Genomic DNA, 17,390 nt, shown 5'->3' on the forward strand with positions numbered 1-17,390 from the left:
TGGCACAATGGGTGAAATGCCAGCAGTAAGTTGTCTTCTTTCATGACACAGCAACCCCGGATGATTTGGAATCCAAAGCGACCTGCAAACTCTAACATGTTTTATGCAACAATTTTCTGTCTAATGCCGGCTGTGTACCCTGTAGCTTTCGATCTGTATCCCTCTATTGAAAGAGCCGGAAAATGCGAGCGGTCGATTACGACAACGGGGATAGAAGAGCACCTCTGCGGGGTGCGTACGCCTTGTTCGACTTGGTTTTTATTTCTTCCATCTCTTTGGCTATTGCCTCTCATCCCAGGAGCAAGATGCACCTCTGGAATGGTGGTACTTGGCTGATGTTTCCAATCCTGGCTCTCTATGGCCTAGTGGCCCTTCTCTCAGCTACATCGTGTCGGTTCTGTACAAGACCGGGACATGAGCGTTTCTCGTAACATCTTCCCTGAACACGCCCATGCTCGCCATTGTTGCTGTTGCATTCCTAGTGAGCACACTCAGTCACAGCCCCCTTCAGAATGAGCCAGATCGTGGTTGACCATTACCTAGGGGCCTAACGCCTTCGTTGACACTGCAGAGACGGATGGTGTGATGACAGCGACAACCTTTGGATTGAACATATTCTTTCCCATCGGCAGCGTCTTTAGATCAGTCGCCTTCGGACTCAACGCCATGGAGATAAGTTACTGGAATAGTGCAATCATACCAGCCTCCCCAATCTGTGCGTATGGTGGACCAGTCCTGTTTTTGATTGTTCAAGTCGCCGCGTTGTTCGGTATTCCTGTGTGGTCGGAAAGGTAACACTCGTTTCAAAGTGTTGAAGCGGTCATAGTTCTTTGATTGCAGACCCGGAAAAGTTACCAGGATTCCCAAGTGACGAAGTAAGGACGGAAAAGGTCCAAATCGAGATCACAGCTGACACTCTGGGAGCCTTGCACCTCACAAAGCCCCTTGGACAGAATGTCACGGACAAGGATATCTCTATCGGGATTGGTAAAGGCGAGTTACTGGCACCCATTGGATCTAGTGGCGCGGGCAAGTTGACGTCGATCGACTTGATCCGAGAAGAGCTGACGGAAGATTACGGCAACGGATATCTCTACGAAGAGGACGCAATGAGTGTCTCTGCACAGAGGCATCTCGGCTGTAAACTCACACCCACCAGGGCGTTTTGGAACGATGGAAATGATAAATATTCAAAGCTTGCGCCAAGTACGATGCCCTGGACTTGTTGAACACCAAAGAGTATCTGATTTTCTTCGCAAAGATCGAGGGCGTCGAGAATGTTCAGTGGAATGTTGACATAATCATGGCAAAGCTGGGCCTGTCACCGTTTGCCAACCGACCATCCCCTAAGCTCTCGGGTGGGAACAAGCAAACATTGAGTCTCGCCATAGCATTGATGGGTATGCTCTGACCCTTTTCCGAGGTCCCAGAAACAGCGCTTGGTAATCAATCTTAGGCGCATCTCCAGTCCTTGTATTGGACGAGCCGACGTCAGCCATGGGCGCCGTGGCCAAGCAAGCGTTCTTGAAGATCACCCGCCAAATCTCCCCAGATCGCTCATTGTTGCTCATCGTAAGCTTCACATAGCCTCTCTTTCTCATCGCTACATACTGATGTCAGATGCAGACGCATAGCATGGAGGAGGCAAACACTGTTGCTCACAGAGCCGCCGTTATGTCGCGACGAATTCTTGCCATCGGCAACACATGAAACCGCGTCTGAGATACAGAAATCTCTATTGCATTTGAAGACTTCCCAAAACAGCACTGTTGTTCACAGTCGCAGAGAAGACTTCCGTCAGTTCTTGGGTGCATGAGAGGGTACATGGAGCCATGATTGAGCGAGAAGTGCTCGGTGGCCAAATCAGGTTCACTTTTCCGGGACCCACGACCCTAGGAAAATATGAGACTGAAGATGACCAGAACTGAAACGAAGATGCCGTCAACACGATTGTCGGTTTGATTCATATGTTGGAAACAGCGAAGGGGGGACCATGGCATTGAGTACTACTCCATCGACGGCGTCATCCTGGAAAGTGGGTTTCTGAATGTGATGAAAGAAGACATAACAAATGTGGATGATGGGGGGAAACCCAAAACGCCGTGGTAAAAGTTCTTGGAGCAGTTTGTCGGCAACTCAGTTGAACACGACAAGCTAGCTTAAGCGATCTGGATCAGAAACACAGAATACCGTTACGCCACTTCCATTTCTACAGTATTTTACATAGCTTATAGAGGTTATTGTATATGACGGGGGTATGGGTTTAGAAAATGTTCTCAGTGGTATTGGAAGGCATCATTGGAGATCTCGACTGGCTAAGGGGCTTCGCTAGACAGGGCAAATGCATTTTCCTTCCCGGTAGGCGCAAAATCATCAAGGGCAACATCAGAAGACGAGCCATCTTTGAGTTACTCGTCAGCCTCATCAGTATCTCCAGCCTTAGGTGTCTCCATGTCATACTTGCCGGCAGCAGCCTTGCGTTTCTCCAAGTTCTCCTGAAGACTCAAAAACGTATTTCTTGTGCGGGTCTTGAGTGCATCGAGACGCTGGCACTTTCTGCAGTTGGCATCAACGCGGACACGGTTCATCGAATGAATCCGGCGCTCGGCGCACGCATTCTTGTCTTTCGTAGTGCCAGCAAGGAAGTCCCGCTGATCTTTGCAGTCAGAAACCTTCTTACCGATCTCGCTGTGATTGCACTTGTAAACGGTTCCACGATAAAAGCACATGGTTCCGGATGAACACTTTTGTAAACGTAGGGACGAGCGAGTCTGTACAGTTGGTTTTGTTGCTGAGTACTCGGCGAGTCTGATATGAATCCTGAAATCTGGCTGACGGCTGTGGATGTTTATATCCTTCGTAACGGCAACTATATGAATGTCTGAACAGCAAACGTGATCCCCCCTCACCCCTTTTATGGGTTTTCTGGACAACAATGGAATATTGAAGCTTCTAGTGTCTCAACTGCCTTGTTTTAGACACAGGTTAGGCAACTGTCGAGTGCCCTTACAGGCCCCAGTTCTGCAAACAAAGAGCCAGACGCAGGATATGAGCATCATCGCAAGCGGTTGCTGATAAAGTCCTTTTCGGGCAGTATTTGAATCTTTTCGGTAGCCCTCGATTTTTCAATCAATCCTCGAAGTGAGAAAGCCACTCGTCAAAACTTCCACAAACGTCGAGGCCCATGCAATGTCACTGGAGGGACGGTGTTCATCAACCTGCGGCACCTCGTATCCTACCCTCCGCAGAGTTGTCATCAAGCTTGAGTCCGGCCCCGACGACATTACGACGCCACGGGTCTCCAGCAAACACTCTATGTCCGTTGTAGAGTCACCAAAGTAGACGAAGGCCCCGGCATCCTCCACTCCCTGACGAGTGGCCAAGGCACGCAAAGCGCGCAGCTTATCCTCACAAGTCGTTAATGTAGTCTCTCGCGACGGTGGCCCGAGCACGTCTGGCCCAGATATGCTTCCATCCATCTCGATTTCATTGGCAACAATATTGAAGCTGTAGTCCGACAAGACGCCGCTAATGAAGGACCTTGACCAGTTGACAGAAACCACTGAGACGGTCCATCCATTGTCTTTGGCCACGGCCATAAGCTTCGCAAACCCATCACGTAGCTTCACTGTCCCTTCCGTTCGTGCGACATCCCCAGCTTTCACAAGGTCTTCTCTTCTGATACCCCGAAATAACCCTGACTGCTCCACACGCTGAACAGATCGCAGCTCAACTTCGCTTAGACCCCGCAGATAGGCGAGCTCTTCTCGGAGAGAGAGACGATCGTTTGCGACAGGCTTATATGTGGAAATATGGTGCGTGTGATCTTGACCGTAGTCTTTGAGTATCTGCTGCCATGCGGAAGATAGGTCGATGCCGCGTTCATTCTGGAATCGCAAAGCAATCTGTGCCAAGGTACCGATTGTGTCCTTTGTGGTGATTGTCCCATCGAAGTCAAAGACAAGGTTGAGCGTTTTCCGAGGCATGATTGCGATGGTAGGGACCGAATAGAGGCAAAGGGCTCTTCTGGAAATGTATGCACGCCTGGTGTTGGAATGAATACGCAGACATATCAACCGTGACATGTCGTATTGTAAGGATGAAGTTGGTGGGTTCCCCACTTTGAAGAGAGGCGATCTTCCAATCACGGAGACAACCGGGGTGCTCCAAGACCGGGCGCATGATGTTGAACACTGCAGAAAACACTTCACCAAAAACGTTGCGAAAAGCTTTTAACGAGAACGCGAAATGCGTGATCTATTCGCCTCCCGTCCCGAAGCCTGTACGTCGAGTAGCGGCCAAGTATGTCTTTCGACACGTGTCGTAGCCCAGTGCTCCAAGGGTATCAAAGTCTCCAGATCCCTGAAAGTAGCAAACCACCCTCGAACAAAGTCGAGCAGTGCCCATCCAAACGCCATGCAATGCCTTTCAGGCTTTGAAGTCCGCAAACCATGTGATAACAGTACAATCATTTATACAACATCCTCCATAGCCACTTCCTCATCGTCATCTTCAGCGGCGGCTTCTTCTGGGGCGGTCTCGCTGGTTGCACCGGAAGCCATACTTTTCAAATGCTCTTGTAGAGACCATTCATTGGCGTGGATACCCGACCGGTTGAGCACCGCGATCTTCTCCAGAGTCTGGCGCAAGAAAGCTTCGGGCTGGTCGAATCTGGCCTTGAGAATTGACATTTTCCAATACTCGTACTTTCTGAAAGCCTCCATGAGACCGTCGAGAAGCTGTTCCTCCGACATACGGGCAGCTCTGTTCTCGGCCTTTTTGGGCTTTGTGGCCTTCGTGGGTGCAGATGTTTTCTGTGCTGCGTTAGCGGTGAAACACAACGCACTGATTATTTGCTACTCACGATGAAAGAGCCGAACTTCTCCACAGCAGCAGCCGAACCATGGTGTATAATGCTGTTAGCTGCGCGCTGCTCCATGATCTGAAGCGTGTGCTTCGGCCTCTGGGCCTCGAGCTGCTTCCGCTGCAGGATTGCTTGACTCTCGGCGTTATCAACAGGCTTGCAAGCAAGCTCGTACTGAATTCTAGCGGCAATCTTCGTTTTCTCTACGCAAAGTTAGACCTGAGTTATGATGACAGCTGACTTGGTTCGAGCTTACTAGGAATCGCCTTGCGGTAGTAGGGCTGCCAACGACGGCCCTTCTCGAACGGCTTCTTCTCCACTTTGTCTGCCTTGGGCCGCAGGAAACGGGCTGGTATACCAGCGTTGGCCGCATCGGTTCTCGCCTTGGACTTCGCCTTGAAGCCAGGCAGGTCCTCTTCAGTGAAGACAAAAGTGCTGCGCGCAAGCTCCCTGCCCATCTCTAGATCGTATTCCTTGGGCATCAGTTGATGCTCGGCTCGGTCGGAGTTGAGTAGCATTTTGAAGCGGTGCTAGATAAAACAGTCAACTGAGCAGCTGTCCAGTCCTTCACAGCCCGTCATACAACATACCTCAACGCTGCCGTCTGGGCGCACAACGTCCCACTGTCGCATCGTGCCGACTTCAATCTCAGCGTCATCCGGAAGGCTGTCCCATGCTTCCCACAAGTCCTTTGGCACACGGGCCAAGTAAGCTTGGCCAAAGGAGCCCTGGTCGCTGTACTGGTCGAAGAACTCGAGATCGCCGGCGTCTTCGTACAGGTCGTCGTCGTCAAGGGGAGAGGCCGTCACCGCTTCAGGATCGGGCTTGATGAACGGTTCCGGTTTGATGTACGTGGATTCTGCCATGTTGAAAGTGGGATCTGATGGGGAGGTGCTTTTGGCGTTGCGGAACCCGCGATATTCAGTCGGGGTGAAGTCGAGGGTTTATCCGTAATGACGAAGGAATAGTCCAAGTTAAAGTTACCCACTATAGCACCCAAGGTACCTACCTACCTGGTAGGTGGGTATGAAAACTAGCGCAACGTCATGTGACATACTGACCCTGGCTTCACCTCCAATTAAAGTAAGGAGTTGAGGTGACTGCGGCTTCCAGATTAATACTGTACAAGGTTCTTTGTAGAGTGCTTGAAAGTACATGAGCACAGAGTAGACTCTATTGAAATGAATATCCACTGTAAGCTACGTTTGAAGAAGATGTAAAGACCAAGAACTTATAGGCAAGATCGAAGCACAGACTAGTACATGCTATCGAATGTGCGTCGATCCCCATTCCGGCCAGGGGTGAGCCCAAGCCGACTCTGGGCAACCACTCAAAAGGTGCATGCCCCACCACAAACCTGGAACTCCAGCGTCGTGACCTCTTTAAAACCACCCGTTCGCCTGCGCCTTTCCATGTCGCCACGAAGGCTGACAACAGCAACAACAAATGCCAAGCATCGCATTGGATCGGATTCTCCTTGTTACAGGGCCTTGAGGGTCTACTAGAACTCTTTCTAAAATCTTTCCCATGCCATCTGCAGCGCCAGTCTTTGTCAACAATGAGACTGCGATTCGGACCTTCATCACCCATCACGAACCCATACATTGGCACCGAGACACGAAGAACACCAAGCTAGTTTCTTTGTATACAGCTGCAACATAAATCATGGCTCCTGTCAAATCGCTCGCCGAACTGTGCGTTGCGGTGTGCCAAAGACACATCACCGAACTGAGCAGTGTTGGAAACGGCGACACCCTTCAATACCACCATGTCCGCGACATTCTCATGAGGGTCACGAACCCAGCCCAGCTCCGCGAGATCGAAATCAACTCCCCTCACATCCAAGGCGAAACCTCCGAAATTTGGTTGCGCCTCATCAAGAAGGAGTTTCCAACCGAAAGTCACGATAAGAACTATGCCCCCAAGAACCCGTCGAAATGGTATAAGATATACGAACGATATGCCGAGGAACGCCGTCATGCCCAACAACAGGCTGAGGCTGAGTTGCTTGCAAGGGTCCAAGGCCTGCAGCAGAAGAAGGATAACAACGTCAGCAGGATCGTTGATCCAAAGTTTGCAAGGTTCCTCCCGAAGCCACCTAAAACAGGCCGGACTTTCGGAACGCGAGGTCGGGGAGGAAAGGACCTCCCCAGCTCCCTCAGTTTCGCGGCCGGAAGCAGGATGAAGACGACCACGGGCGCCAGTGTTATGAAGAAAGCCCGTAGAGAGGCCAAGGAGATTGTTGGCATAAGAAGCAACCTGGCCGTCCCCACAGGTTTAATCAGAGCCCCGCGACTGAGCAAGGCTCCGCCTTCGATGGCCGCCGAGCATCGGATCTCAACTCAGCCGGTATTTCGACCCACATCTACCAGCAGCCGCCCTCCCACGCATTCTACATATGTCGCGGCATCCAAGACCACTTATGTTTCCGACTCGTCAGACGATGAGGGTGGCGATCTGTTCGGCGACGAAGGAACGCCCAGGCAGAAGGGCAAGATCGGCAGCTCGGCTGGCCCCATCTCCTCCCCCAACAAGCCTACAGGGTCCAAAGATCGCAATCCCTCCACATCTGCCAACTCCAACTCAGGATCTAAACCATCTCCTCCCTCGTTAAAGCTGCAGTCGGCAGGTCTACGACGTGGTGGCGGCATTCTCGGAAATGCACCTCGGGCAAAGAGCAACATTAGAGTCGAAAGACCTCCGCCCAAGCCCGAACCAGCCAGCAGAATTGCAGAGCCGCCTCGCGCCCACAAACTCCTTGCTCAGAACAATGACCCGCAGTCGCCACCGTTGCCCGCATCCCTTGACGAAATGCAACCGACTCGCCCGACCTTGGGTAACCAGGAGCTGCCTAGAAAGAGGAAGGCGGTTGACATATTCATGCCCAAGAAAAAGGGCAGACGCTGAGACATTGAGTGGCCTTGCACATTATTGGTTTAGTGGGGGACTGAATACTCTTTGCGCACTTGTGATATATGCTAAGGCGTTGAGAGACACGGATGGTAAATGATACTGGAATTCGGACGTCAGCAGGATTTGGCATATACCCATTGCTTCGGAATGTACCCAAGCCTACAAGCTGTAGGCATCAACATCGGCCTAAGTTTCGTCATATGCACAATACAGCGGTTGATTTTGAATATGTTTGGTGGATCGGCTTTTCAAATAAAATATGAAAATGCATGCATCATTGAACCACCGACATTTGTTCCTAGTGGGCGGATGTTCTATCGCCGTGTCTTCCTAGTCATATTTGCTTATGTGTGGACCCCTGTCCAGATCCAGCACCCAAGTGCGAGTCTGTTCATGTTCGTCACTGTGTCTATCAAATTGCCCTTAACCGAGTGACTGCAAGAGCCGTTCTTCCTCGAACAAGAGATGGCAGGCATGTCTCGTTTCATCAGCAGCCTAGCCACTCCAGTGCCGCGCCATTGTTCTTGGGGCTAGAGAGTCATCGAGACGTTATTCACCTTTGGCCGGTACTCGTTTTCCGGCTAGCCGATTCAGTTGCCACCACGCAGGGCAAGGACCAGATGCAATGTGGCACCGGCCTCGAGGCCATACTCGGATGCGGACTTGTCATCGACCCTGTTGAATCAGTGCGCATCGCGTCAGTCGGGTGTTCTGCCCACGTTGTCTAACTCGGGAGGGCCGCTCGTGTTTAGTGTAGACTTACATTTGCTTGCCGCCATAGATCAACCTCTGCTGAACGGGGGGGATGCCCTCCTTCTCCTCCACCTTTTCCTTGATCTGTGAGACCTATTGTTGGAACGGTCAGACAGCCCCTCTGTTCTTGGGCATTCCCTGAAAGAGATCAGGGGAGGGGCTTCGACTACGCACCTTGTATTCGTTTTCGATATCGAGCTCAATCTCCTTGCCGGTCAACGTTCGCACCCTGTGTTGGTTCCCGCAATCAGTTTTGTGCTGTTTCGGAGGAGGAAACCTCTCGCCACTGAGTGGTCGGAGCGCACGCACTTGATCAACATCTTGACGGATCAACACTTGCTTGGGAAAACGTGAAGATGTGATACGGATTCAAAAACAGATGCAGGAATGTGCGTTCGTGGGTGGCTTCCTTTCGACGTCGTTCGTTCGTTCGTCCGGTCGGAGGTGTGGGAGTTGCACGATTCACAGTTAAGCTTGCGAGGCGGGCAATGAGCAGTAGTAAGTCATGGTGGGGGAGGGGCCTTACTAGGTATGTAATACGAACAGGGGGTTAGCCCAGAAATGCCTGGCCCCATATCGAGCTCTTCCACACATTCATGGTCTGTGCTGCGCAAGCCAACGGAAACGAACTGTTGGCTCAGGTGTCTTATATGCAGAGATGAAGAATAATCTATAGAGAGCAAGTATGTGCCAATCACCATTTTGCAGCCGAATTACATCTTGCCCTTGCCAGAGAGGCAGTGATCGAGTGGATTGTGTTCTTATTACACGATTTCAATATAAACTAGCCCTTTCCTTACGCATATGCAAATGAAGGTTGTGTCCGAAGCTCTCAGGCGTTTTCATTATAGTACAAGTCCTTCCAAGACCGTAGGAATACAGGGGATTTTTCTTTTTTCGCACTCGAAAAGCAGCCGCCTCATTTCTGATCGCGATCGTCAAACACGTTCAGACCCAAGCCCTCGGAGTCGAGCAGCAGTCTGTTCTTGCTGCCAGACTCCTGCATCTGTTGAGCGATGGCACGGGCATTCTCAATCTTCTTCAGTTCGACATATGCTTTGCTCTTCTTGATAGCGTCTCCAATCAGCTCGGCGGAGCGGGCCTCACCCTGGGCCTTGACGACCATAGCCTGCTTCTCCTGGCGGGCCTTGTCAACAACGAAGGCTGCGCGCTGAGCCTCCTGCTGAGCAACCTGCTTCGCCTCGACAGCGGCCGTGAATTCGGGAGAGAACGCAAGATGCTACATGACCAAATCAGCACACGGACTTAAGACCCAAGGAGCGAAAAGACATACTGTCAGGGACACATCGTCCAAGAGGATGTTGAACCGCGCGGCACGTCGGGAAAGATTCTCGCGGACCAACTTGGCAACCATCTCTCTCTGGGTGATGAGCTGAGAAGCGTTGAACTGAGCAACGACGCTCTTGAGGACCTCATTGACGATGGACGGCAGCACTCTCTCGTCATAGTCGGTACCCAATGTGCGGTAGATCTGGGGTAAGGCCTTGATATCGGGTCTAGAAAGAACACGGCAGGTGATGTTGACCATCTGCAAGTCCTTGGTTCCGGTAAGGGAGGCAACGTTTCTAGGCTTCGCACGAACGTCGTAGGTGACGGGAGTCTCGAACCAGGGGATGATGAAATGAGTTCCTAAAGAACAGTACCGAGTCAGTTTGTTGTGGCTTCAAAGTCGTGACAACAGCGCTTGCTGCCAGCCCTAGAGGGGAGTGCTGGTTATACCTTCGGCGTAGATCTCCTTGCTCACACCACTTGTCCTCCGGTACTTGATCGCTCTGTGACCACCATCGACGTTGAACAGCGCATTCTGGACCAGAATCGCAGCACCTCCAAGAAGAACAAAACCCGCCAGTCCCATACCGGCGCCGCGAGGGCCACGGGGTATGCCGCCGCCGCCGCCGCCGAAGCCACCGCGCTTCTGCTGCTGCTCAGCAACTCGCCTGAGGCGTGAGTAGGCCTCCTCCATGGGGCTTTTTCCTCCAGACATGATGAAGGCGGGTGGCAAGGGTTGTCCGTCGAGGTGACTAAACGGCTCAAGGAAATGGGATGATGGGTCGGGTTGTCGTCGGTCGAGTGGGCGTGGGTGCTGCAGCTTTAGACAAAGCAGATGATGGGTGGAGCGGAGCTTTGCCAGTCTTCAACGTCACGGTCGTCTGGCAGAGCTCGAAAATTGGTGTTGGCCGGTGCTCTCGGCATGAGAGGGAGGAGCCACTGGCGGCCAGTGGCATGGCACCTCAGGCAGCCAGCTCCTACCCTCCTACTGGCCGTCATGGGTTTTTTTGGTGGCGCACAGACCATGGCTGTATCGAGCTGAGCTGTATTTGTATAGCTACCGCCTGGCGATAGCTCTTTGCCAGCTGGTTGGCCAAAGACTGGACTGGCACTGAAGCAAGCGAATTCATCTATCAATGCCGGTTCTTGAACGCAGCAAGAAAAATACACCAACGGGCCTTTTCGCTACCTACCTAGATATGGCACGACGGACCTAACGCCGCTGACCGGATCGGGTCATATCCACTACATTGAGAAGGCGTGATAACCCTCTCTGGTCCATATCTCCCGTGATTCATGCATGAAAACACCCTGTCGCAGCATGAGCTTGTAGCTCTTGGTACCGAAGAAGAGCTAACTATCTTTGTTGGTTACTCTCCACTACGCTCTGAAGCTGCAGGATTTTGTCCAGGTGACTCGGTATTTTTCTTCCTGTTCTGAGCAAACACCCTCTTGTTTTTTCTTCGACGGCCCTTTTCGTTATATAGCTTGTACTGTCAACTCAACCAGCAAATATGTCCTCCACAACACAAACTGTTACTCATTGTAATAGCACGGCTGGCGGTGCTGTAATAATCACAAGCCGGCTCTTCATTCGGCCCTCCACCCTCGCCGACGCCCCGGATATGGCACGGCTTGCCAACAACCTCAAGATAGCAGGGAACATGCGGAACACCTTTCCCTCGCCTTATCTGCTCGAGCATGCCGAAGGCTGGCTCAAGCTCTGCGTAAAAGATCCAGGCAACAACTTCGCTATTTGTAGAGCAGAGGACGGGGCTTACGTCGGCAATATGGGCATCATCCGGGGCAACGATGTGCTGCATCGCACCTGGGAGCTCGGCTACTGGATTGGCGAGGAGTACTGGGGACAGGGCTTCGCAAGTGAGGCCTTGATAGCTCTCTGCAGATTCTGCTTCGAGAACAGCCCTGAACTCTTGAGGTTGGAGGCATCCATGTTTAGCACTAACACGGCGAGTCGGAGAGTGCTCGAAAAGGCCGGTTGGACACACGAAGGCACCAAGAGGCAAGCCGTTGAGAAGCAAGGCCGAGTCCTTGATCTATTGGTTTTCTCGATTCTTAGACATGAGAGTCTCTCCTGACATGCAGCTTCAATCGAGGTGCGTGACATCAGAGATAGGGATCAAGATTATGTCGGTGGGCCTGAAAAGAACTTTAGCGCCAAGAAGACAGCCTCCAGCTACTCTTGGAGCAAGGAATATGGGCCCAACAGCGTGGGAATATTGCGCCCATGGCTTTGTCGTCGTCTCATCATCGGGGGCAACCCTTTTGACGACAGCGTCACTGGCTGTAACAATTCATCACCTAGCACGGTTTCCATGTCATGAATCTCCAGTCTCATTGGTATCGGGGTGAAGCTGAAACGGTACAACTTGGCGATAATGCAATGCATGGCTGTGTTACTTGGTACGCCATCCTTTTCAAGATCCGGACCAAGCATATGGGTTACTGATACGTGTGACCGAGGTCAGGAAGCATTTACAGTACGCTTTGATAGGTGAACTGATATCAAACTCGATCTTCTGTGAGCCAATTTACCTCGTCGCCAGTGTTGTGGGTTTCCACTATGCTTACCTTGTCGTCCAATACTCCATCAGTTGTTATCCGTTGATGTGGGTGTCAAAGCCGGGGAAATTGAAACCTGCGAAGACCGGAGTGACTAGCGAAACCCGGGATTATAAGCCTCTCTTGCGCTAGGGTGGTGGCAATACAAATCAAATCACATCTCGGAATGCCATCAAAAGTCTCTCCCAGACACCATCCATGGCTGAGGCACAATTACAAGGCGTTCCCTCTTGAGGTTGTGTAGATATATAAATTATCCAGTACTCACATGAACTTGTAGTTTAGTACGGAAACGTCCCGAGCAGATGGGCGCAGAGCAAGGCGGGGTCTGGGTCAATATGCTGATGCATCAGATAGAGGCCTGACTGAGACACATGGACTTAGCTAAGGACGCTAGAGGAATCAAAGCGGTAATTGAACACACCTATTCATTGTGACGAACTCAGTATATTTATCTGGATTATTCATTCATATGTTGTGTCTATTTGATCTCTTCATGGGTACTATTCCTCGTCGTTCGTAGCCCATCCAGTAAAGGGGTTTCCTCCGTACCCCTGAGTATTAGATTACTTGGAACACAATGGTGACGAGAGGAGAACACGAGTACAGGAATTTCGCTCAGTAAGTAAATTAGGTGATATCTCCAAAATAAAGTATGTAGTAATATCAGGAAGGTAATCCATTGCATCCAAGAGGATCTCTGCGGCGCCATTGCCCTACGGCGGAGAGCGCACAGCAATCGCCACTGATTTCTCGCTGGCATTATGACTTGTTCTTCGCCTCCAAGGCGCGCCTGCCAAACTTCTTAGTCCAGGATGCATCGTAGTAGTTCAACTCAACAGCACGTTGGGGCAAGCTCCTCTTTCCGGGGTGGACGCTTGCCGCTGTGATATTTCCACAGTCTGGCCGCTTCAAGTCGTTTCCGAACACATCGACAGCCCAGAGCAGAACGCCGTTCGTCCAGCCGAAGCCTTCGACTACCTCGTACTCCCCCCCACCTCCGGCGACATTGGTTGCGTTGTCGCCGTATTTCTCGAACATGGTGCCCACGTTTTGGGCGGACAGCCCCTGCAATTGGGGGGTCTCGCTCGTGGAACCTCCTGTTGCATACCATGTGCAAAAGGTCGAGTCCAAATAACGTTGTCCGAGACGAAGGGCAAGGCTTTGAACTTCGCGCCATGAGGGGTCTGATTCGCCGAAGGTAGCGGGCGTTTTGCGCAATCCTTCCATGAGAATGTGCATCAGCGGTGGCCAGACATTCGGCTGATCCCACTGTTGCCCGGTCACGAGATTTGTGGCCGGGATGCCACCCTTTTTGTTGTCCAGATACTTCTCCACGCGCTTGAATGCTTCCTTTACAGCATAGGGGTTGTTTTTGAGGTGATCTGGTGCAGCTCCCGTCCAGAAAGGATAAAATTGAGCAACAGAGAAGACGACTTGCTGCTCCGACCCAGCAGTGTTAGTTTCGACATCGATAGCATCGCCATCTCTCGGGATGAAGATGTTTTGCGCCCCCGCAGTGACATTGTAGTCAAAGTAACTGGATAAAGTAGAGTTCCACATCAGGTTGTACATCGCTTCACTACGTTTGTGTGCCTGTTGAGTCCAAGCAGCCGCCCCAGTGCCATTGCCTGCAGAGGTTAAAAATTCCGCAATGGTTATTTCATTCCAGTACAGGATGGAATTGAGATCCACTGGCACGGTGTCGACAATGTTCAAAGATCGCAAAGGAAAGTAAACATCCCTCGTCGCATCCGCGGGTCTAGCAATCCAGCGAGAACTGTAATCCCAGCCACTTTCGGCGCCGGAAGCCAAGTTGGCGTACAAACGAGCCTTTTCGGTCTCGTTCAGAGTCTCAACTTCTGGGTATATTATTCCGCTTGTTGAGTAGTATGACCTGTTTGTAGCAGTGTTGTAGTCTTCTCGGTAAGATTCAGGGCGAGGTTGCGTGTTGACCACGTCGTACCTAGGGACACGGTGGTCAGCTTCCGCTTTAGTGTCTGGGAAACCAAGCCGCCTTACCGGCTCAAAGTATAGGTGTTACAATCCTTCTGGACTTCAACAGTTCGGTTGGTGGTCCAGAACTCATGTTCTTTGATCAAAAGCGGAACTGCCCTGTCGAGAATGCTCCTGTCGTTGGTGTACTCCACATAGAGGCGCACCATTTGCGCCAACAACGGAGGCTGTGAGCGATTCAAGTAGTAGACGCGAGCTCCGTTGGGTACAAAGCCAAATTTTTCCACAAAGTCGAGGAAATTTTCAATGGTGTTCTTGGATATTTCGGTAAAGGTACCACCTGTCCGCAATAGCCCCTCAAGAATCCCTATTAACGAGGATTAGAAAAAGGGAACTGCCTCAAATGAGCGGGATTTCCACTATACAATAGCTGTCCCAATAATAAGGCTCACGGAATCGCCCTCCAGCAACCACAAATGTTCGATTGACTGGAATGAAACTGTTGGGAAACGAAGTGTTGCCGCCCGATCCGACGTAGGTGCGGGTGAGGTCGGGCCAAATGTCGATAACCTTTTGGGAGAACTCCTTGATCACAGTGTCGTTGATATTTTTGAGAAATTTCGGGTCCGTTATCAACTGCTCCTTCGGAACTTCTTTGAGCTCGTTGCCCGCCTGAGCGAAGTTGTCAAGCAGGAAGGCGTTGAGCTCGGTGTTGTTGCTTAATGGCTTTGCCAGTTTGTTGAAGGCAGCTTGGATATCTTCCAGGGATTTGATAGCCGGCCTGCACACAAAGAAATGTTAAGTAAGATCAATATATGGGTGTGAGAAGAAAAAAAAGACCTCGAAACACGCTCACATATCGACAAACGTCTTCGAGTCAGAAAACGGTCTCGCCAGCTCGATCTCCTTCAATATTTCGCCATGACAATAGATGGGTGAGTCACATGGGGCAATGACGGAGCCATTCTCGTAGAGAGCTTGAGCTGCCTGGGGCAAAACAGACAGAGCTGTAAGGGCCAGTGCGATATTGATCATGGCCTCCAATAGAGCTCTCAAGTAGAGCTATCTTTCGTACAGCAACAAGTAGTGTGAGACGAGAGGAGCAGAAAACGTAAGGGAGAACCTGGCGACTTCGGATGACGAGGTTAACGACGAGTCATATATGGGGGAACGCACATCACATAACAGGCGGTGAGCTACCAATACCAGTGCAGCTTGGCTAGGAGAAAAGGGATGAGGCTTGGACGGGTTCGACGTTACGAGGGATCGTCAGTAATTAAGAGAAGGCAATGGCAAACCTAGAAGAGCGGGGTAGTTTTCGGGATTGCCGACATTGAAACCAGACGATTTCACCTTATTTCTCTACAACCTCCGAATTGCATCCGCCGAGGAGAACCGTTGGACTAGAGAAATGCTGGGTCAGAGTCAATCCCAGCGCCATACAAGGCTTAGGTAGCGGATCATGGCTAGCGGCACGGCACACGACAGGTTGGACGCCACAATACGCAATTCTACGAAACGAGACGGAGTATTGGCACACCGAGCAGGGGTTTAACGAATCTGGCTGGCTGGCTGGCCCGCTGGTTCCACTTGGAGATAGCTCGTCAGCTCTCCCCGCATGATCCATCTTTCTTGAGGTATCCGTAGAGCTGCTGTGAAGGCGTCATACTATGTAATACAATGGTACCAGCCAAAGTCAAATACCCCGGTTAGGTATCTTACTCTAACACTCAACCCCCTTCTTATTTCGGTAGCGGGTATTACAGCACTGCTTACTAGCCTAGAAAGCTGGACTGTGTGGCGTTATTACATAACTAGGGTATTTAGCTTACCCCTGCCACCCTGTACGATGGATTGGCTGCCGGGTTTCTCCCAGCCCCTCAGAAGGTTCTTTGGCTCTGGAGAAACGAGGGGAGCATGTAGGTTCTAGAAGCGTCGACAGGTTCGATGAGCTGTTGCAAGGTAAGGTGTGTGCTAAGGGTATCAAGGCTTGCCTAGGGTGTGGGTGACGGGCCTACTATGTCATTACGCTGGAGCTGTGGAAGGTGACGTCAACAAGAATGGGCAAGAGAACTAAAGCGCAAAAATGGTTCATCTAGGTATGTTCTGGGAATTGTGCTGGCGCTTGCGATAGTCCCGGCATTTTCATTGGAGAGCCGAGCGGGCCGACCTATGCGGAGAACCTCGGCACCCTCGGAGCTATTCTCCACACTTCCCCGGAAATAGCCCCGGACTGGCCATAGATGATGCCTCACTAACGCTGTCTCACGCTCTCCCGTGGTCAGGTATGTCAGCGGCGGTGAAAGCATCATTGGGGTTTAATTGGCTCGCTCTTGTCAGATGGCACATCATCTCTTGGCCCGGGTTTTTTTTTTTTTTTTTTTTTTTGAGATGCTTATTATTTAGCGCGAAAAAGACAAACCTGGTTCAGCGTTACAGCAAGGTCCTGCGGCAAGGCATCGCTCAAGGTTAGACGAGGTATACGAGGCTTTTTAAGATTCCGCTTGAGAATCTGGCGGGACGATGCCGTCGGTACCTCCAATCTTGAGTATGCCCTGTGCAAGTTCCCGGTCGTCCGGATGAACGTGGAACCGAGGTTCATGGTGTGGAAGACACTAAATACCTGGGACTATTCCTTTTCTGCAAAACCCACCATCACTCGGAAAGGGTGATTTAGACCTATGACAGCAGATAACGTCAATCCGACATGGTCGGCAATCACCTACATTTTCTATCAATCGGATATCAACCGAGGCTATAGTCTCTGTCTTATTAATGTCTTACTAGCCTTTTGGTTGCAAAGGAGTATGGGGAGTGGCTTCACACTGCTCTTCAAGTTCCCCACACTCGGGCGCCGTATGGCTGGGTTTACTGTACACACATGGAATGGCTTAGCTGGGTATATAACTAAGATTGTATAGCCAAGCGGAATCTCCTGAGAAATCAAACCCGGCAGTCGAAGGTCGTTGGAACTCCGAACGAAGCTCGTGCCAAATGGGAACATCCCCCAGCCTCCAATGCTCCCTGCTTC

At 51.2% G+C, this 17,390-nt stretch overlaps 10 protein-coding genes across 10 annotated transcripts; 3 read left to right on the forward strand and 7 right to left on the reverse strand.

Annotated features, from left to right (window-relative positions):
• Positions 1-7: 7 nt before the first annotated feature.
• LY79DRAFT_574392 (P-loop containing nucleoside triphosphate hydrolase protein) lies at positions 8-1,816 on the forward strand (the record flags this gene model as incomplete). The annotated part of the gene is made up of 6 exons (XM_060559588.1): positions 8-25; positions 544-791; positions 827-1,140; positions 1,197-1,400; positions 1,469-1,572; positions 1,667-1,816. The coding sequence occupies 6 exons, from the start codon at positions 8-10 to the stop codon at positions 1,814-1,816; spliced, it is 1,038 nt and encodes a 345-aa protein (XP_060420445.1).
• Positions 1,817-2,408: 592 nt separating this feature from the next.
• On the reverse strand, positions 2,409-2,729 carry LY79DRAFT_574393 (uncharacterized protein; the record flags this gene model as incomplete). Its single annotated transcript, XM_060559589.1, has 1 exon — positions 2,409-2,729. One exon carries the CDS (start codon positions 2,727-2,729, stop codon positions 2,409-2,411), a length of 321 nt encoding a protein of 106 aa, XP_060420446.1.
• A 396-nt stretch (positions 2,730-3,125) lies between these two features.
• On the reverse strand, positions 3,126-3,986 carry LY79DRAFT_574394 (HAD-like domain-containing protein; the record flags this gene model as incomplete). Its single annotated transcript, XM_060559590.1, has 1 exon — positions 3,126-3,986. One exon carries the CDS (start codon positions 3,984-3,986, stop codon positions 3,126-3,128), a length of 861 nt encoding a protein of 286 aa, XP_060420447.1.
• A 247-nt stretch (positions 3,987-4,233) lies between these two features.
• On the reverse strand, positions 4,234-6,078 carry LY79DRAFT_532086 (transcription initiation factor IIF). The gene is made up of 4 exons (XM_060556272.1): positions 5,455-6,078; positions 5,121-5,394; positions 4,865-5,067; positions 4,234-4,814 (listed from the first exon to the last, which is right to left on the reverse strand). Exons 1-4 carry the CDS (start codon positions 5,728-5,730, stop codon positions 4,473-4,475), a joined length of 1,095 nt encoding a protein of 364 aa, XP_060420448.1. The 5' UTR covers positions 5,731-6,078; the 3' UTR covers positions 4,234-4,472.
• A 179-nt stretch (positions 6,079-6,257) lies between these two features.
• On the forward strand, positions 6,258-8,041 carry LY79DRAFT_532088 (RNA polymerase II transcription factor SIII subunit A). The gene has a single exon (XM_060556273.1). The coding sequence runs from the start codon at positions 6,530-6,532 to the stop codon at positions 7,769-7,771; it is 1,242 nt and encodes a 413-aa protein (XP_060420449.1). The 5' UTR covers positions 6,258-6,529; the 3' UTR covers positions 7,772-8,041.
• LY79DRAFT_532089 (ubiquitin family protein) lies at positions 8,042-9,121 on the reverse strand. Its single transcript, XM_060556274.1, has 5 exons — positions 9,057-9,121; positions 8,840-9,003; positions 8,705-8,759; positions 8,541-8,623; positions 8,042-8,452 (listed from the first exon to the last, which is right to left on the reverse strand). Exons 2-5 carry the CDS (start codon positions 8,848-8,850, stop codon positions 8,368-8,370), a joined length of 234 nt encoding a protein of 77 aa, XP_060420450.1. The 5' UTR covers positions 8,851-9,003; positions 9,057-9,121; the 3' UTR covers positions 8,042-8,367.
• A 328-nt stretch (positions 9,122-9,449) lies between these two features.
• LY79DRAFT_585623 (SPFH domain/Band 7 family protein) lies at positions 9,450-10,535 on the reverse strand (the record flags this gene model as incomplete). Its single annotated transcript, XM_060560517.1, has 3 exons — positions 9,450-9,770; positions 9,825-10,180; positions 10,271-10,535. The coding sequence occupies 3 exons, from the start codon at positions 10,533-10,535 to the stop codon at positions 9,450-9,452; spliced, it is 942 nt and encodes a 313-aa protein (XP_060420451.1).
• Positions 10,536-10,978: 443 nt separating this feature from the next.
• LY79DRAFT_532093 (acetyltransferase) lies at positions 10,979-12,360 on the forward strand. Its single transcript, XM_060556275.1, has 2 exons — positions 10,979-12,244; positions 12,310-12,360. Exon 1 carries the CDS (start codon positions 11,335-11,337, stop codon positions 11,917-11,919), a length of 585 nt encoding a protein of 194 aa, XP_060420452.1. The 5' UTR covers positions 10,979-11,334; the 3' UTR covers positions 11,920-12,244; positions 12,310-12,360.
• Positions 12,361-12,837: 477 nt separating this feature from the next.
• LY79DRAFT_532095 (trehalase) lies at positions 12,838-15,677 on the reverse strand. Its single transcript, XM_060556276.1, has 5 exons — positions 15,560-15,677; positions 15,216-15,489; positions 14,785-15,140; positions 14,426-14,726; positions 12,838-14,369 (listed from the first exon to the last, which is right to left on the reverse strand). Exons 2-5 carry the CDS (start codon positions 15,392-15,394, stop codon positions 13,166-13,168), a joined length of 2,040 nt encoding a protein of 679 aa, XP_060420453.1. The 5' UTR covers positions 15,395-15,489; positions 15,560-15,677; the 3' UTR covers positions 12,838-13,165.
• Positions 15,678-16,176: 499 nt separating this feature from the next.
• LY79DRAFT_532098 (uncharacterized protein) lies at positions 16,177-16,539 on the reverse strand. The gene is made up of 2 exons (XM_060556277.1): positions 16,459-16,539; positions 16,177-16,326 (listed from the first exon to the last, which is right to left on the reverse strand). Exons 1-2 carry the CDS (start codon positions 16,506-16,508, stop codon positions 16,188-16,190), a joined length of 189 nt encoding a protein of 62 aa, XP_060420454.1. The 5' UTR covers positions 16,509-16,539; the 3' UTR covers positions 16,177-16,187.
• Between the last annotated feature and the right edge of the window lie 851 nt (positions 16,540-17,390).

The sequence above is a fragment of the Colletotrichum navitas genome, assembly GCF_030913465.1.
Source record: "Colletotrichum navitas strain CBS 125086 chromosome Unknown LY79scaffold_1, whole genome shotgun sequence".
Taxonomy (NCBI): Eukaryota; Fungi; Ascomycota; class Sordariomycetes; order Glomerellales; family Glomerellaceae; genus Colletotrichum; species Colletotrichum navitas.

What these genes read in the sequence shown, in the direction of transcription:
- LY79DRAFT_532086 (XM_060556272.1), bottom strand. Translation starts at nt 5,730, where the DNA reads ATGGCAGAATCCACGTACATCAAACCGGAACCGTTCATCAAGCCCGAT. An exon ending in CTACCGCAAGGCGATTCCTA is followed by an intron (nt 5,068 to 5,120) that starts GTAAGCTCGAAC and finishes AACTTTGCGTAG; the next exon opens with AGAAAACGAAGATTGCCGCT. An exon ending in AGAAGTTCGGCTCTTTCATC is followed by an intron (nt 4,815 to 4,864) that starts GTGAGTAGCAAA and finishes AACGCAGCACAG; the next exon opens with AAAACATCTGCACCCACGAA.
- LY79DRAFT_532089 (XM_060556274.1), bottom strand. An exon ending in ATATCGAAAACGAATACAAG is followed by an intron (nt 8,624 to 8,704) that starts GTGCGTAGTCGA and finishes TTCCAACAATAG; the next exon opens with GTCTCACAGATCAAGGAAAA. An exon ending in ATCTATGGCGGCAAGCAAAT is followed by an intron (nt 8,453 to 8,540) that starts GTAAGTCTACAC and finishes CTGATTCAACAG; the next exon opens with GGTCGATGACAAGTCCGCAT.
- LY79DRAFT_532098 (XM_060556277.1), bottom strand. Translation starts at nt 16,508, where the DNA reads ATGAAAATGCCGGGACTATCGCAAGCGCCAGCACAATTCCCAGAACAT. An exon ending in GCACAATTCCCAGAACATAC is followed by an intron (nt 16,327 to 16,458) that starts CTAGATGAACCA and finishes CTTAGCACACAC; the next exon opens with CTTACCTTGCAACAGCTCAT.
- LY79DRAFT_532095 (XM_060556276.1), bottom strand. Translation starts at nt 15,394, where the DNA reads ATGATCAATATCGCACTGGCCCTTACAGCTCTGTCTGTTTTGCCCCAG. An exon ending in TCGAAGACGTTTGTCGATAT is followed by an intron (nt 15,141 to 15,215) that starts GTGAGCGTGTTT and finishes CTTTGTGTGCAG; the next exon opens with GCCGGCTATCAAATCCCTGG. An exon ending in AACACCTATACTTTGAGCCG is followed by an intron (nt 14,370 to 14,425) that starts GTAAGGCGGCTT and finishes CCGTGTCCCTAG; the next exon opens with GTACGACGTGGTCAACACGC.
- LY79DRAFT_532088 (XM_060556273.1), top strand. Translation starts at nt 6,530, where the DNA reads ATGGCTCCTGTCAAATCGCTCGCCGAACTGTGCGTTGCGGTGTGCCAA.
- LY79DRAFT_532093 (XM_060556275.1), top strand. Translation starts at nt 11,335, where the DNA reads ATGTCCTCCACAACACAAACTGTTACTCATTGTAATAGCACGGCTGGC.